Source organism: Nematolebias whitei, chromosome 3 (assembly GCF_014905685.2).
Source record: "Nematolebias whitei isolate Nwh7 chromosome 3, NemWhi1, whole genome shotgun sequence".
NCBI classification, from domain to species: domain Eukaryota; kingdom Metazoa; phylum Chordata; class Actinopteri; order Cyprinodontiformes; family Rivulidae; genus Nematolebias; species Nematolebias whitei.
This window is the reverse complement of record NC_056500.1, coordinates 107,597-126,313: the sequence shown is the minus strand read 5'-3', so window position 1 is coordinate 126,313 and position 18,717 is coordinate 107,597. Positions and strand designations below refer to the sequence as shown.

The window sequence follows — 18,717 nt, the reverse complement described above, 5'->3', positions numbered from 1 at the left end:
ACATACATACATACATACATACATACACAAATACACATATAAACACATACATACATACACGAATACACATAAACACATACATACATACATGCATACATACGCACATACATACATACATACATGCACAAATACATACATACACACACAAATACACACATACTCACATACATACATATATTCAGGATTCCCCCAGAGGAGCTGGCCTAAGTGGCTGGGGAAATGGAAGTCCGGGCCTCCCTACTTACCTCCTACCCCCGCGACCCGACCTCGGATAAGCGGAAGAAAATGGATGGATGGATCTTTCGCAACCCCCCCCCCCCCCCCCAACCCCATTGCAAGCTTATCAGAACTGCTGGCTGAAAACAACATCATCCCCCCATTTGGTGGGTCTTGCTCCCCCCCGGTGGTGGGCCCCCCTGCCGCCGGTGCATTGGCGGCTCTCAGCAGCTGGGGCTGGGTGGTGGGGTGTGTGCAGGCCCGCCCTGGTGGCTGCCTGCAGGGGTCTGGGTGCCCTGGCTCTGTCGGGCCTCTGTTTGGGGGGTGGTATGACCTCGGGACTCGGGGCTTGGTGTCCATGGCCGGATCCACTCTGGAGGGGCGGGTTGTCGGCGGGGCCTGTTGACTCGTTGCTACGGCCTCCTAGGGGTTTCTGCATTGTGGTTGCTGGGGATCACCCGGGGCTTCCCTTTGCTTCTCTCACTGGGGGGTACGGGTGTCCCTGTTGGGGGACTACCGTAGTTCCGGGCATGGGGCCGCTGTGTGTCTGTCGTTCCGGGCTTCCCTGTGTTACCTTCGTGTCCTGTGGGGACAGGTTTATGGGTCCCCACATCCACTATTGAACATTTTTATGAGAAACCTTATAGTGATAAGCATGCTCACACAGGTGTTTAGATTCAGGTGTTTATCAGATACACACTCAGTTGGGTTGTGGTGGCCATCAAATATATATTATATTACCATGTAATGTATAAAATACTTTCTAATGATGTTATAACTATCATTATATAAGTTGTTTGTTGTTGTGGTTTCTTGGTTTTGTCTTTTTTTTTTTTGTTTTTGTTTTCTCTTTCCACAGATCTAGAGTCAGACTTCAATGATGTTGATTTGTGTTCTCTTTATCCCTCTCTCTTTCCTCTATTCATATCTCCTTCTTTACATTTTAACTCTTCTCTCACTTTTCTGCTTTATCTTCTTTGTTTTCCGTCCCCATGTCCATTACATCTGGAACAAACCCAAAGCAAATTCTAATAAAATTTAATTTATATATCAAGTGGAGCATTAAGGCCAGCCGTGATGCTCTGCTTGTGAAAGTAAATCTGTTGGGAATCACTTTGACACTCAGACAATAATTCTAAGTGTCACAATGCCGGACAGGACAAGGGAAAAAAAAAAAAAAGAAAACAACATCATCAGAACTGTGGCCAATCTGAAAAACACTCATGGACAAATTTTAACACCTTGACATCAAATGCATATCAATCAACCTTTATTTAGACAGGTAAATCCCATTGAGCCTCGAGGACTCATTTACAAGAGAGACCTGATTTCATATGCATATGTAATCATGTTGAAGGTAGAATTTTTTTTTATGTCCAACCGTGTCCTGATAGACAAGATGTAAAAATATATTTTTTTGTAATACCACTATCTATCCTCATGGCTCTTCCCTTTTTCTTATCTAAAAGTATTATTCTGAATAAGACTAAGAAGGCCATGCTTTTAGCAGCAGCTTTGTGCACTACGTCCATCTTTTGGACGACTGTACGTACATGTTCTTTTTGTATCTCGGTGCAATGATAATAAAGCTTATTCTGATTCTGATGTTGTTCGGCAGCAGATTTTGTCCAGCTGCAGATGTTTTCTGGCGGCAGATGTTGTCCGGCAACAGATGTTGTCCTGCAGCAGATGTAGTCTGGCAGCAGATGTTGTCCAGCAGCAGATGTTGTCTGACAGCCAGGGATAATTTACAAACAGTCAACCCAAAGAGAATGGCTCGGTCATTTTCTTTGTAGCACAAAAATATCCTTAATGGCAGCTTGGTCTTCACCTGCCAGCTGTTTAAAACATTCTGAATGTCTTATCCTGTGACAGTGTGCATGTTTTTCTTTCTTTCTTTTTTTTTCCATTTACCCTTTATTTATACAGGTTGTCTCATTGAGCCACGAGAACTCATTTTCAAGAGAGACATGTTTAGGGAGCAGATGGTGGGGGTTAAGGGCCTTTCTCATGGGCCCAGAGTGGGGCCAATGAGGGTGGAGGCAGGTGTGGATGTTTCACCTTTTCCACCCATATTTTGATGTTGACAGTACCGGGAGGTGAACTGCGACTTTCCAATCACAGGCCCACCTTCTAACCTCTGTGCCACAACTCCCCCGTTACTGTAATGTTACTGTATTAATACTAATAGTCAGAGAGTTGGAGATTCTTTATTGTCATTCACACCACATGTGGTACATGTGGCGGAGCGAAATTATGTACACAGTGTCCCAGTTACATCCAACAATAAAATGTAAAAGAAAAGCCGTAATAAGATCTAAGATATGAACTAAGAAAAACATCAACTAAAAATACACTAAGCACTAATAGCATAAAAACATTACAAAGAAACAGCAGCACAAACATGAGCTGTGTGAGCAGATGAGCATGCATGAACACATCAACATGAAACAGATCAGTAGCAACATGAAACAGATCAGCAGCAAAGCAGCAACATGAAACATATCAGCAGCAACATGATGTGATTTTTCACAGTGATTATTCTGGTTAGAGATTCATAACAGCCTCTGGGTAGAAGCTGTTCCTCAGTCTAGTGGTTCTACACTTAATGCTCCTCAACCTCCTTCCTGAGGGGAGTGGGGCAAAAAGTGTGTGTGCTGGGTGAGTGTGGTCCTTCATGATGCAGGTGGTCCTCTTCCTGCATCTGGAGGTGTAGATGTCTGTGATGGTGGGGAGGCTGACTCCAACATCTTCTGTGCAGCCTTCACCACTCTCTGCAAAGCTTTTCTTTCTGCAGCTGTGCAGCCTCCATGCCACACGTTGATGCTGGAGCACAGGATGCTCTCCACTGCACACCTGTAGAAGGAGGTGAGGACTGAGCTTCCCAGATGGCTTCTCAGCCGCCTGAGGAAGTAGAGTCTCTGATGAGCTTTCTTGATCAGGCTGGTGGTGTTGTTGCTCCAGCTGAGGTTGTTGTTCAGGTGCACACCCAAGTACTTGTAGCTGGAGACCACTTCCACTGCAGATCCTCTTATGTTCAGGGTGTTGTGTAGGTGTGTTTGTTCCTTCTGAAGTCCACAATCATCTCCTTTGTCTTCTTCACATTGGTGTGAAGGTTATTTTCTTTGCACCAGCTCTCCAGGTGTTACACCTCCTTTGTGCATGTATGTGTGTTTACTTTGGCCTCCTCCTTCCTTTACCTTGTTGTGTCTCATCTGTTTCTCAGGGAGTCCTCGTGCCCCAGCCTCAGCTCTGCACTTTCCTTCCTCCTCCATCATTCAGCAGTCCAGCCCGTACTTCACCCACCCCACCATACGCTACCATCACCAGGACCCGCTCAAGGACTTTGTGCAGTTTGTGTGCACCGACGGCACAGGGCAGCCCAGTGCACAGGTAAGTGATTTGTGGGTCCTACACAGAAAGAGGGGAGTCCGTGGGATGCTGTGTCATGCAGAAGTGTAGTTTGTGGTCAGAAGTGACTCTAAAGAAGATTGATGTTGATTAGAAATCACATTTTTTTGTGAAAAGATGTTTTGTAATGGAAAACAAAAAGATAAAACGCTGCAGAATCTGAAAAGACTCACTTGATCATTTCATGTCTCATATCGTTACTTGTGCAGGAACAGCAGCGTCAGGTGAGCCCAACCCTGAGCAAAGAGCCATTTTTATTCAATGAAACCAGATCATCACGGAAGGTTTTAGGGCATATGCATCCACATGAGGAGGCAGGCAGCTAGGCTTTAATTCAGCTGGAGAAAAGATTAAGAGAGGGAGCCAAAGCACCTTTGATTCATCAAACTCCTCAACGTTGGGTTTTACAGCTGAGCCAGGAAGGATCGAGCTTTTCACTCATGACAATAAAGGTAGAACCTGGTTCATGTGGCCTGTCAGCTGGCATCTAGCCAGCCCTGCAGAGACAACACTGCTAACGGGGGCGAGCCAGCTGACGGGTTGCAGGCACATAACGATTTGTGCTGTTTGTAGAATTTAAAATCCGTGGAATAAACCCAAAGAAGATGTTCATAGCTTCATGTGCACTCCAGGAATGATCCCACCTGCCATTGGACTTTCGACAACGTTTTGTCATGAGGCACCTTCAGAATCTGTAGTTTGTTGCTCGAGGCATGACGTGAGATTGGTTGAGTAAATGGGACAGAGTAATACGTTGCTGTCTACCCAAGAGCTTCCCGCTGCAACAAAATGTGAAACTGAGGAGCATTTAGTGAACCAGCCACGTTCAGGTTGTGTTGGTTTGGAGCTGAAAGCTTGTGGCAGTGGTGTGAGAGTCTGGCTGAGAAGGCCCAATTTAGACTAAATCAGCTGGCAGCATCAGCTACATGCGCATCGCGCACGTATCTTTGCTGAAAGACAGTTAAGCATTATCCAGCTGACTGAAGTGGCTATGACTGATCCACGTTCACTGAGGAGCAGAGCTGTAAACCTTTGAGCAACTCACCCAGCCCCTTCATCATCTGTGATTATCCTTTCTTTTCACTGCTTAACACGTTAAACTGAGCTTTATTGTTTTAAATTACAAACACATTCACGCACTTGCAATGTTTGAATTTCTTACATTTCACAATAATTTCTTTGAAACTTCTCATCTACAGGTCCTTCTCAAAAAATGAGCATATTGTGATAAAGGGCATTATTTTCCATAATGTAATGATAAAAATGAAACTTTCATATATTTCAGATTCATTGCACACCAACTGAAATATTTCAGGTATTTAATTGTTTTAATACTGATGATTATGGCATACAGCTCATGAAAACCCAAAATGCCTGTCCCAAAAAAATTGCATATCATGAAAAGGTTCTCTAAACAAGCTATTAACCTAACCATCTGAATCAACGACGTAACTCTAAACACCTGCAAAAGATTCCTGAGGCTTTTAAAAACTCCCAGCCTTCTTCATTACTCAAAACCACAATCATGGGTAAGACTGCCGGCCTGACTGCTGTCCAGAAGGCCATCATTGACACCCTCAAGCAAGAGGGTAAGACACAGAAAGAAATTGCTGAACAATAGGCTGTTCCCAGAGTGCTGTATCAAGGCACCTCAGTGGGAAGTCTGTGGGAAGGGAAAAGTGTGGCAGAAAACGCTGCACAACGAGAAGAGGTGACCGGACCCTGAGGAGGATTGTGGAGAAGGGCCGATTCCAGATTTGGGGGACCTGCGGAAGCAGTGGACTGAGTCTGGAGTAGAAACATCCAGAGCCACCATGCACAGGCCTGTGCAGGAAATGGGCTACAGGTGCCGCATTCCCCAGGTCAAGCCACTTTTGAACCAGAAACAGCGGCAGAAGCGCCTGACCTGGGCTACAGAGAAGCAGCACTGGACTGTTGCTCAGTGGTCCAAAGTACTTTTTTTGGATGAAAACAAATTTTGCATGTCATTCAGAAATCAAGGAGCCAGAGTCTGGAGGAAGACTGGGGAGAAGGAAATGCCAAAATGCCAGAAGTCCAGTGTGAAGCACCCACAGTCAGTGATGGTCTGGGGTGCCATGTCAGCTGCTGGTGTTGGTGCACTGTGTTTTATCAAGGGCAGGGTCAATGCAGCTAGCTATCAGGAGATTTTGGAGCACTTCATGCTTCCATCTGCTGAAAAGCTTTATGGAGATGAAGATTTCATTTTTCAGCACGACCTGGCACCTGCTCACAGTGCCAAAACCACTGGTAAATGGTTTACTGACCATGGTATTACTGTGCTCAATTGGCCTGCCAACTCTCCTGACCTGAACCCCATAGAGAACCTGTGGGATATTGTGAAGAGAAAGTTGAGAGACGCAAGACCCAACACTCTGGATGAGCTTAAGGCCGCTATCGAAGCAATCCTGGGCCTCCATAACACCTCAGCAGTGCCACAGGCTGATTGTCTCCATGCCACGCCGCATTGAAGCAGTCATTCATGCAAAAGGATTCCCGACCAAGTATTGAGTGCATAACTGAACATGATTATTTGAAGGTTGGTGTTTTTTATATTAAAAACACTTGTCTTTCATTGGTGGGATGAAATATGCTAATTTTTTGGGACAGGCATTTTGGGTTTTCATGAGCTGTATGCCATAATCATCAGTATTAAAACAATTAAAGACCTGAAATATTTCAGTTGGTGTGCAATGAATCTGAAATATATGAAAGTTTAATTTTTATCATTACATTATGGAAAATAATGACCTTTATCACAATATGCTAATTTTTTGAGAAGGACCTGTACATGGACAACATGTTTCTTTTCCCTTTGTGTGATGAGATTTGTACGTTTCTTCTTGTTTAATTTTCTTTCTCACTACTTTAAAGTAATGTGTTGTTTTATTTCTTTAAGAGGAGTGTGTCAGCATGAACGTACGTTCTACTTTCTCAGATTTGTCTGTGTGTGCGTGGCTCCCTTTTTACTTTGTATTGTCGGGTGTGTCTTTCTCACCCAATCTGTATGGTCCGTCTGCAGCCTAATGGAGGTGGCCAGAGCAAAATGCCGGGCTCCTTCCTGCTGCCCCCGCCACCCCCAGTGGCACGCCCTGTGCCCCTCCCTATGCCCGACTCTAAAACCATCAGCACGCCCACTGACGGCGGACTCAGCTCACCCACATTTCCGTGTAAGTCATCCCCCTACAAACCCACATGCCCAGTCTCCCCAAAACCTGTACAGAGACCAGCTTGAGATACTATCAATAAAGTTCTGATGTGATCTGATCGGCAGCTGATTCTTTATCTGAACCCTGATTATTAGGTGAACATGGCTGGTGGACTTCCAGTTTTATCTGTCTGAAAGTTCTGAACTTCATGGTTTAGCTGACTGTTGTCAATAAGGTTGTAGTCTGCTCAAACAACTCAGCAGCCCCAGGAGCTCTACTCCTGCCCCCCCATTGACTGAACACTACCAGCAACAAGAGGTCCTGTCGTGGCAGAAACCATTCCTCTGCCAAGCCTCTTTTCCTCTGTGGCTCTTTCCAGACGATCATTAATCGATTAAAAAGGCAGCGTTCAGTCAGTCATGTACGGTTCTATTCTATTTTTATTTTTTCCACATTGTTATATGCATTAAATAAATACATGCACGTGATCGTGGCATGCAGTGTGAGACCCGGTTAAGATCAGATATAACACCAGAGTCCTTCTAGAGCAGGGGTCTGCAACCTTTACGACCTAAGGAGCCATTTCTGCCCCTTTGCTCACTAAATTAAACGTGTGCAAAGCCACAATACCTTCTACAACTGGGATTCTCAACTGTTGGCCCACGGACCACTTTAATGCCCCATTTGCACTGCTCCTACTCAGTCCCGGACTCGACTCAGCCCTCCATGGAAAAATCGCTATTCCACAGTACTTTTTAGCTGATTTGAGGCTGATTCAGGACCTTGTTTGGTTCCTGCTTCTCTAGTGGGACCTTGCAAGCTGAGTCAGGACCAAGACGTGAATACGGGACACTGATTGGTCAGGGGGAGGAGTCACTACATCTCAGAAACTTTTCACTGATCCTCCATTTGCAAATTCTCTGAACACGAAGCAGAGGCTGGATTTATTTTTAAGATTTTAGAAACAATAATGACAATGCCGTGTTGAATGCTGAAGTCCAGGCGTTTTTTGTGTTTGGTGACGACGACAAAATTCGAACAAGTGGAGTCACCGCAGAGGATCATATGAGCTGCCGACCCGTTTAAGCATGCGAGGCTAGACCCCGAGCCCCGGGTTCGCATGGTCATAAAGGCCGGATTCCAAGCCCTTGCAGGCGAGAGGACCGGGACGGAGGGTGGAAAGTTTTTATTTAAACATTTTATGTTTTGTTTTTTTTCAGTGAAGAATAAATATAGATAAACAATTCAATTCAGTTTATTTCTATAGCTCCAAATCACAACAAAGTTGTCTCAGGGACTTTACAGGAACATTCACATAAAAGCCAATTAGTAAAGTTCTCTATCTAAGGAATCCAGCAGACAAGTTGAATCTTGGCTTCGTTGCAGTCTCCCATCCTGAGCAAGCACAGTGGCAACAGTGGAAAGAAAAACTCCCTTTAACAGGAAGAAACCTCCAGCAGAACCAGGCTCAGGACAAGCGGCCATCTGCTTTGACCGGCTGGTTGAGAGGACAGGAAGGAGAGACAGACGAACATAGAATGGTAGGTCCAGATATAGGTCCAGGTCCAGATATAGGTCCAGGTGTACCTCCATCCATCCATTATCTTTTACCCGTTTCTTCCATTTTGGGTCATGGGGATCGCCGGTGCCCATGTCCAGCAATCACTGTGCGAGGGGCGGGGTACACCCTTGACAGATCTCCAGTCCATCACAGGGCCACATAGAGACAAACGAGACAAACAACCATTCACTCTCTCACTCACACCTAGGGACAATTTAGAGTTATCAATTAGCCTAACATGCATGTTTTTGGTCTGCGGGAGGAAACTTATGTAACCGGTAAAAACCCACGCAGCACGGAGAGAACATGCAAACTCCACCCAGAAAGACCCCCGGACCGGGATTTGAACTAGGGACCTGTTCGCTGAGAGGCAGCAGCTCTACCAGTTGCACCACCGTGCTGCTACCCAGGTGAACCTGAAGGCCAAAAAAAAAAAAAAAACAACACATATTAATAATAGAAAAAATAATTACAAATACAAAACAGGTTGAGCAGAGTAAGTAAAGACAGTAGCAGAGTGAAAAGTGTGGTCAGTTTGTCCTCCAGCAGTCTAAGCCTATAGCAGCAGGACTAAGGGACAGCTCAGGAAACCTAAGCCTACCCTAACTATAGAATTTATCAAAAAGGAAAATGATGCTGCTGGCTTTATCATGAAATCCACTTTTCACTTTGACTTTATTAAATAATCTGTTAATTAAAGTTAACTCAGCTGAAAAATCATAAAAAGACAAAATTATTGGATCTCAGGAATATTTCCCTCAAACATGTTTAAAGAAGAGAAACAGCCTTTAGTTCAACTTTATTCTAACCCACACATGTACAAATCAAAAAACAAGCATTACACATTAAATCACTAAAATAAAATAATCTGTATACAAGAAACAAAACCATATATCAAAATTAGTGTAAATATATCAAATGACAAATAAAAATATGGAATTTTAAATATAAATGTTTTTGTAGGATCTGGTTCATCAGATTTCATTCAGTTTATTTCTACAGCTCCAAGTCACAACAGCAGTTGTCTTAGGGCACTGAACAGAATCATTCATATATAAAAATAGTAATTTGGCATTATTTATCTAAGGAGCAGACTGCTTTGAGTTGAACTCATCGCAGAACTCTCACTCAGTGAACTAAAGTACATTAAATCAGAATCAGAATAAACTTTATTGGAATTGCACCGAGGTACAACACGAATATGTACGTACAGTCATCCAAAAGATGGGCGGAGTGCATGAAGCTGCAACTGTAGAAAGCGCGGCCATTTTATCCTTATCAGATTGGGTTGCGATAGATGAAGCTTTTGTCCTTGGGTACTCATGTCCCAGGAGAAATTTGATAGTCGGCCTGTCTCCGAGGCCGTCGGGAGTCAGATTTAGATCAACTTGATTCTTGTTTTTCTTCAGGCAGACAGATTACTTTTTCCCAGCCTTGAGTCCATCTGGGCGTTCTGGTTCCAAAATGCCTAATTGTGGGATTCCATTCCACTGATCCATGCTATGAGTCTCCTTCAAGGTCGAACCCACCACGCTGACGAGTCCCAGAAGCCGCAGGTGGCCTGCGATTCTCAATCGCCTCCACCTTACGGTTAAGCTCGTAAACCAGACAATTCAAAGTTCCCACAGCGAGGACCAGACCTTCACACTGACTCGGAAGCTTTCCCATGGCCGAAACTGCTCCCGCTGTCTTCTTCAAAAGTCGATGAAACAGAGCCCTGCCGATGCCAAAAAGCAGAGTCCCTGCTATCATAAATCCAAATATATAAACGTCTTCAACATCCTCCTGAGACAGAACTGAGAGGCACATCAGCTGCCACACTCCCTACGAATCTATGACGTACCCCACAGCGTGAGTCTCAGCTGGACACGCCGGTTCTCCAGGACCTTTTCGCTTTGATGAAAAAATCTTATCAATAGAGTTGAACGCCCATGATACCAAATCCATAATCTTCTTAATTTATGTTCGGGAGATGAGACCCAGGCGCTTCAGACAGACAGAGAGCAGAGCAGGAAGAAGGAAAACGGGGAGGAGAAACAGAAGCTGCCACCTCGATGAGAGCCTGGGAGGGAAAAAAATAAATAAATCCTACAAATTAAAAGTTCATTAGCAGGATTTTGGATTCTGGACACACCTCCAGAACCGGTCCTGAAGTGCGGTGCAAATCAGGCTGATCTGAGCAGAGTTGGGGCGGTGCAAAAGTGGCATAGGTTTGTTGTAGGGGCACTTTTCTGGATGGTAGGGGTGATTTTATAAAACTAAAAACATCTAATTATTTTTAACATCTATTGATATTTTTATACTCTTAGATAAAATAAAAGACAAGATTCTTGTAAAGAAGGAACAAACAATATAGTTTTTGCCCAGTTTCTAAAAACTAAAACAATAAGTCAGAGTCAGAGATTCTTTATTGTCGTTCCCACCACATGTACCACATGTAGTGGGAACGACAATAACGTGGGACGTAATTATGTACACAGGGTCCCAGTTACATCCAACAATAAAATGTAAAAGAAAAACAGTAATAAGATCTAAGATATGAACTAAGGAAAACATCAACTAAAAATACACTAAGCACTAATAGCATAAAAACATTACGTCGAACATCAGCACGAACAAACATAAACTATGCATTCTTATGTGATTTTTTTTTATTGTAGAAAAATTATGTGTCCTACTTTGAAGAAATAAAGCATAAAGTGAAACTGAGTATGTTTCACTCCTTGTAATGTTTCTAGTATTCATCCATCCATCCATCCATTATCTTTTACCCGTTTATTCCATTTTGGGTCACGGGGGTCGCTGGTGCCCATGTCCAGCAATCACTGTGCGAGGGGCGGGGTACACCCTGGACGGGTCGCAAGTCCATCACAGGGCCACATAGAGACAAACGAGACAAACAACCATTCACTCTCTCACACCTAGGGACAATTTAGAGTTACCAATCAGCCTAACATGCATGTTTTTGGTCTGTGGGAGGAAACCGGAGTACCCGGAGAAAACCCACGCATGCACGGAGAGAACATGCAAACTCCACCCAGAAAGGCCCCTGGACCGGGGTTTGAACCAGGGACCTGCTCGCTGAGAGGCAGCAGCTCTACCAGTTGCGCCACCGTGCTGCCCTTCTAGTATTCATATATTTGCAAAATAAATTACGGTAAAACTGCGAAAAACTAGCCCTTTTAGTTGTTGTTATAACAACCAATAAAATTCAGTTTGATGTCAGTTTTGGTCAAAGATTGAAAGAGCCGCTGCAGAGGGACCAAAAAACCACATGTGGCTCCTGAGCCACAGGTTGCAGACCCCTGTTCTAGAATCTGAGTCTTCACATGTTGATCATAACTCTGCGTGCCCGCATGTCAAATAACTAAAATTATACGAATTATATAAAAAGAAAGATCTTTTAGCATCTTACTCATGAGGTTGGCACTAAGTATTTTAGTTTCTACGAGCAAGAGAAATTTTTACACGTAATGTTTAAACCTGAAAAGATAAAAATGGCAGCTGGATCCATCGTGTTCTTAGAGCCACAGCTGAAGGCCGGCAACGGTTCAGCTGTGAAAGGTTTTATGTGAACGAGCGAGGAGCTCTCAGACATGACTGCCGAGTTCACATCACATTCAAGTCTGCAAAGGTGCACCATGTCATTCTTTGAAGTTCAGCTTCCTGTTTTCCCTCCATGCATTTGCCACTCATCTTCCTCCATCTTTTCTCTTTCTGAACATCTCTCCATTCTTTGGGAAGTGTTTATGTCTCTGTTTCCTTTGATCAAAGTAAACTTTGCATGTCTCTCTGACAGCTGCAACACAACTCACCCAATTTCTCTCTTCATTTCTTCTTTTCTTTCTTTGATATATGTTTATATCCTCTTTTCTTTGTTTTATTTAGTTCTCTCCTTTTTTCCTCTTTAAGGGAACAAAATTAGGGCAGTTGGCGTGGACTCCAAAAACGACTTCATGCCCCACTTTACCCACGCAATCCCCTTGCCACTTCCACACATTCCTCCCAACAATTAAAAATGGAGAACAACAACAAACCTCGGCACAAAGAAACCGTACGTCTCTGAACATGAACAGGAAACTAATTAATTAGCGCTGAAGGAGGTGCATGATCTGATAGAGGCAGAGCTTCGGTCCGTTACACCTGGACAGGTGCGCCACAAGAGTCGGGTCATGGGAGAGGCACAAGATGGGGGCAACCGGAATGAGCAACTGGGGCTTGTGTTCCTTCCCTTCCTTTCACCTTTCCTTCCTCTCCTCTGTCACTCCTGTTTATTTATATCAAGAGAAATAAATCTGAAATTTATTTTTTCTTCCTTTTTCATCTAAATGTTTCCGCTGTGCTTTACTCCAGTGTTGTCTGTGATTTTGAAGACATCCTCCACACAGATAAATGCATCTGACACAGTCATGTCCTCCCCCCCCCCCCCCCCAACTGACCCACTTCAAGCAGCTAAGGTTCTGCTCAGCTGAGTCCTGTCAGCACAACTGCCCTAAATTTGATCCTGCTCCATCACTGAGCAGTGCCTCTACCTGTGAAATGGCTGGTAATAAACAAACTTCCACCCCCGCACCACCGTGGCTACCCCCATGGGGAATCCTCAGTGGTTTTCAAAATAAGAGGGTAAATATGGAGGCCAGGGGCTGCTGAGGAGCGACTGTGACCAACAGTGCAGCCTCGTCAGAGTGCAAAACCTTCTCCATGTTAGCTCACATTTATAGACTGTGCTCCTTTTAAAGGGATATTCTGACCAATCTGACTGAGTGTTCTGTGTAAAGGTTATGTAAGTTCTAGATGCATCTTTGAAGAACCTCAGTTTGGGGAATTTTGACCTAACTGATGATCTAACGGCTAGTCTGAGCAGGGCCCAGACCAACTCAGATCGCTGCCATCCTAAAACTCTCATTTTAAAAATGTTAAAGCGGTTTGTTGTTTCCTAGACTTTAACTCTTCCATCCATCTTACCTCGCACTTATTACCAGAAGTCTGTGCTTATTTTGCTAAAGCCACCATTAACATTTTCAGTGCCACCTGGGCCATTTCCCACCGGAACATCACAATATTTCTGCCAAAACAAGTGCAATAAGGAAGTGGCAGCACTGAAGATGTTTAATTAATGCCTTTTATGATAACCATGTGAAATTTAGAAGACTCGAGTTAAGACAGCAGCAGTAAGATCTGCTTGGGTTTAGGCTTGGCCCTGCTCAGACTGAAAGATAAGTGTTCCTAACGTTTACACAGAAACCACACTGTAAATGTCTGAACTATCTCTTACATGAAAGATGAAGCGTCATCTTAAAGAAAACTAGAGCAACCCTCCACCAGTGGAGATCAATCACTGTGTCCAATAACGAATCAACTTTCCTCATTTCTTTCCCAACAAACCCATCTGACAGAAACTCATCGTCTTATCCATTACTGAACCGTTATTTTTATTAAAGTGGAAAAAGAAGGATAGTGAGGACAGCAAACTCTACTATAGGCTGTGTGTGTGTGTGTGTGTGTGTGTGTGTGTGTGTGTAAAAGCATGTACACACTTGTATCTCTCTGTTTGTAGCATACTCCACGCCAGGCTCCACAGCTCCCAACCGGTTTGTCGGCATCGGAACACAGGACAACTTTCTGAATGTCCCCCAGCAGACTCAGGTACCCTGCCAGCCTCCCTCCATCACTGTAACATCAACATGTCCACCTCTCCCTCCATCCCTCCTTTTCTGTTTGCTGTCTTTTCCTCCCCTGCTCTGCTCGTCACCCTCTGCAAGTCCGACTCGGCACACGGCTGTTTGTGGCTGCAGCTTTTCAGGCGTGTGGGTCGGGATGAAGAAGCATGTTGTTCAAAGAGAAGGCTGCGATACCGAGGCAGCGCTCCGATCACGGCTCAGACTCTCCAGCCATCAGAGACCGTTGGCTGGATGAGGCCTTAACTTGCATTGGTTAGCTGAAATTTGGGCTTTGGTATGAGTTTTTTCCAACTTGTGCATTTTTATCAGCTGCTGAAAGCTGTTTAGCTTTATTGGTGATTGTCTTTATACTAAAAATTAGCTTTGAGCCCATTTTAAAATGATTTAAACTTCCTCAGCTGCCCTGAAGCAGAGTGTGTCAGGCCTTTGGTTTACAGTCCTCATATCACAGTGAATGTAATCAGTCCAGTTTCAGCTCCACGAGGCCCCATGGTGTGCATTAGTGCAGCGTCTTGGGCCTCCTCCATCACGAGCACAATTTTTATCATTAGGGGCTAACCGCACCAGCCTGCAGCCAGCCCAGCTTCCCCCCCCCCCCCCCCCCCAAACACACACACGGAAACAATCTGCATTCCTCATCGGCACAGCTCTGCTAAGCTCCCCCCGCCCCTCCTCTGCTCCAGTTCATCAGCAACCCACGTTCCCCTCTTTCCATCTCCTGCTGCTCCTCGAGCTCTCCACCTGCATCGCTCTCCCCCAGATGCAGCTCTGGCACTGGGGGGACATTGGACTATGGTCCAAATGTGTGTCAGCATACATGCACATACACTTCAACTGTGATCCAAAACTCGTGTCCCCACGTTCTCCTGTCCTCCAAACAAAGGGGCTTTTACAGCAGCTTCCACCTGCTCATAATGCTTCTTGCATACGTCCTGCTGTTGCTGAGCTAAATCAAAAACGTGCACTTTAGCAGCACCAGCTCTCTGTTAGCTGAGCCTAGTGGGTCAGCGACAGCCGAGCCTGTCCTGCTGTTCTCTGGCATACGGCGAGGTGCAGACCCTGCCAGCTCGCCTTACAGCCCACCAGCCAATGAGCCAAGCGCTTCCTCGCTCGTGTCAGAGCCGAGAAAAGCTGGTTTGAGGAGCTCTCTGCTGAGGAGGACTCAGCTCTGCGAGCAGCAAGTGGAGAAAATAGACGAGCGTGTTTACAGGAAATATCAGAAACTTAGAAAAGTGGAGGACAGAAGAACAGACTGAGTGAGTTGAAGCTCGCTGCACTCCACAGTCACAGCCCCGCTGTCTGGTTGCCAGCAGCAACCAGACATGATGTCACAGTTGAAATGGGACTTGAAGGGAGGTTAGGGTGGTGGTGGTGGTGGTGGGGGGACCATGTCCACTGCCAAGGATTACGCTGGGAGAGCTGGGCTAACAGAAAGAATAAAAGGGAAGGAGTGTAAACGAAGTTGGAGCCGACTGAAGGAGGTGATATTATCAACAAACTGATAAAAGTTAGATGTTGAGAAGTTAAAGCAGAAAGTTTTGGGGTTTGTTTGAGTGAAGGGGCAAACATCAGTTTCCTGTCAAGGTGTTTGTGAGCAGCTGAAGTGTGTCCAGAACCGCTGACACCACGCCAAAGCCTGCACTGCTACCCTCTTATCAAACTGAACAACCTGATCCCTGCAGTAGCTGCTCTCTGCAGCTGAATGTCTTAGTCTGAGATGGCTTGCATAGCCGGCACATCAGGAGGATCACTTTATATCCAATGAAGCTGAAGCTGTAACTTTTCTGACTTTTATAGGACAGCTGAGCGCAGCAACTCGTCTGTAAACAAGAAGCCGGGGAGCCCTCTAGTGGCGGACAAGGGAGGCTTCACATAACTCCTCACTAAATAAATTTAAAACACTATACATGAACGCATAAGGCTGCAGACAAAAACATATTTATATATTCAAGCACCTTTTACAATATTTTTGTACATCTCAAGTGGAGATACTTTATAGAAAAGAAAGACTCAAATACAGAAATGCTTAAAATAAAAATCTTTTAAAAAAAACCTTGTTTTAAAGTAGCTCAGAAGTATATAGTTTTGTGTGTGTGTATTTTCTTTTTTTTTCTATTCAACATTTATTTATACAGGTTAGTCTCATTGAGCGACAGGGATTCATTTACAAGAGAGACCTGTTTTAGACAGACAGCATATTAACTACAATAAAATGCTATTAAAATAGTGTTATAAAACAAAATCAAGGTGCCATAATAAACAAGGTAAAATGCTAAAAACGAACATATTTGCTTTTATGTTTCTATTGACATTATCAAATGTTTAAACCCCCCTAAAGAAATTAAGGAGGGCGGCTTCAGTTCTTCCAGGTTGCAGGAACAGAGCAGGAAAAGGCCTTTTTGATATGTTCAGTCTGCACTGAGGGGACGCTGCGGGTAATGATGGCCTGAGAGCGCCTGAGTGAAGTTGCCCCCCCCCCCCCCACACACACACACACACACACACACACACCTTCTTCAAATCTAATGAAATTGGTGTCAAACATCTGTGCAGCAAAAACTTTTGTTTGTGCCACTATCATTTTAAATATATTAATAAAAATGTTTCCAGAGGTCATCAAAGGTCAACGAAAATATTTTCATGTTGGAAATGTGAATTTCATTTACAAATGCTTAGGTGCTGAACTATAGCACTGCTTTTCACGGATTTTTCTACCTGGATTATTGAGCATGCATCAGGATATAGCTCTGCTTTTCATTTTCCCTCCAAAATGGCATGTGACTCGTTAGTGTTACTAGGTCTCAGGTGTGCATAGGGAGCAGGTGTGTTCAATTTTGTAGTACAGCTCTCGCACTCTCTCATACTGGTCACTGAAAGTTCCAACATGGCACCTCATGGCAAAGAACTCTCTGAGGATCTTAAAAGACGAATTGTTGCATTACATGAAGATGGCCAAGGCTACAAGAGGATTGCCAACACCCTGAAACTGAGCTGCAGCACAGTGGCCAAGATCATCCAGCGTTTTAAAAGAGCAGGGTTCACTCAGAACAGACCTTGCGTTGGTTGTCCAAAGAAGCTGAGTGCACGTTCTCAGCATCACATACAAATGCTGTCTTTGAAAGAAAGGTGCAGGAGTGTTGTCAGCATTGCTGCATAGATTGAAGAGGTGGGGGGTCAGCCTGTCAGTGCTCATACCATATGCCGAACACTACATCAAACTGGTCTGCATGGCCATCATCCCAGAAGGAAGCCTCTTCTGAAGTCTGTACACAAGAAAGCCTGCAAACAGTTTGCTGAAGAATTACTGGAACCATGTCCTATGGTCTGATGAGACCAAGATTACTTTGTTTGTTTTCACAGAAGATCAACATCATCAGGCCAGGACTCTGCAGTCTACACTCATCTCCAGGTCAGAGGTCACTCTTTCAGGGATGAAGATGTTCACATCCTGGATAGAGAGGAACGATGGTTTGAGAGAGGAGTAAAGGAGGCCATCTTTGTGAAAAGAAACCGTCCATCATTAAACAGGGGTGGAGCCTCCAGGTTCAACTGTCCCCCTCTTACAATGCTGTGATTGCTAGTATCACTCAGCCCTCTGTGAACAGTAAACAGCCATCAGGTGCTAATGATCCATTGTTAGGCTGATGGTCCTTCTTGACCATGTGAGCAGCTGGTTTTGGTTGTCAGCAGCAAACTGGTTGATCCACTTTGAGAAGGTGCTATTTATAAGACTGCACCTTATCGTAATATCGTATAAGGTGCAATATCATAAAAGTGGAATAGAGAACCTCAGACTGAGGAAGTCTTTCGGATGAAAGACGAAACGTTTCTACATTTTTTGTTTTGTTTTGTTTTTTGAATGTCCAGAGGACCAGATTTAACTTTTTTAGATTACTTTGTTTAGTTCAGATGGTCTCAAACATGTGTGGCAGCAATTAGGTGAGGAGTACATAAATAAGTGTGTGATGCCTACAGTCAGTCAGAGTCAGAGTTTCTTTATTGTCATTCGCACCTCGTGTGGTACATGTGGTGGAGCGAATTTACTTGTATGTTCACAGGGTCCCAGTTACATCCAACAATAAAATGTAAAAGAAAAACGGTAATAACATCTAAGATATGAACTAAGAAAAACATCAACTAAATATACACCAAGCACTAATAGCATAAAAACATTGAACATCAGCACAAACATGAACATGAGTCTGTGTGAGCAGATGAGCACGCATGAACACATCAACATTGAAACAGATCAGCAGCAACATGAAACAGATCAGCAGCAACATGAAACAGATCAGCAGAAACATGATGTGATTTTTTTTTCACAGTGATTATACTTGTTAGAGATTCATGAGTCTAACAGCCGCAGGGTAGAAGCTGTTCCTCAGTCTAGTGGTTCTACACTTAATGCTCCTCAACCTCCTTCCTGAGGGGAGTGGGACAAAACGTGTGTGTGCTGGGTGAGTGGGGTCCTTCATGATGCAGGTGGTCTTCTTCCTGTATCTGGAGGTGTAGATGTCTGTGATGGTGGGGAGACTGACTCCTACATCTTCTGTGCAGCCTTCACCACTCTCTGCAAAGCTTTTCTTTCTGCAGCTGTGCAGCCTCCATGCCACACGTTGATGCTGGAGCACAGGATGCTCTCCACTGCACACCTGTAGAAGGAGGTGAGGACTGAGCTTCC

At 44.4% G+C, this 18,717-nt stretch overlaps 1 protein-coding gene across 2 annotated transcripts in view; it reads left to right on the top strand.

Annotated features, from left to right (window-relative positions):
• LOC119430439 (nuclear factor 1 X-type) overlaps positions 1-18,717 on the top strand; it is a 263,595-nt gene that overhangs the window by 227,348 nt on the left and 17,530 nt on the right. Inside the window, exons 11-13 of one of the 2 annotated variants that reach the window (XM_037697846.1) lie at positions 3,443-3,609; positions 6,668-6,815; positions 13,913-14,001. In XM_037697846.1, coding sequence (XP_037553774.1) covers positions 3,443-3,609; positions 6,668-6,815; positions 13,913-14,001 — 404 coding nt within the window. The remainder of the gene's footprint in view (positions 1-3,442; positions 3,610-6,667; positions 6,816-13,912; positions 14,002-18,717) is intronic. The other variant, XM_037697845.1, reaches the window with a different exon arrangement.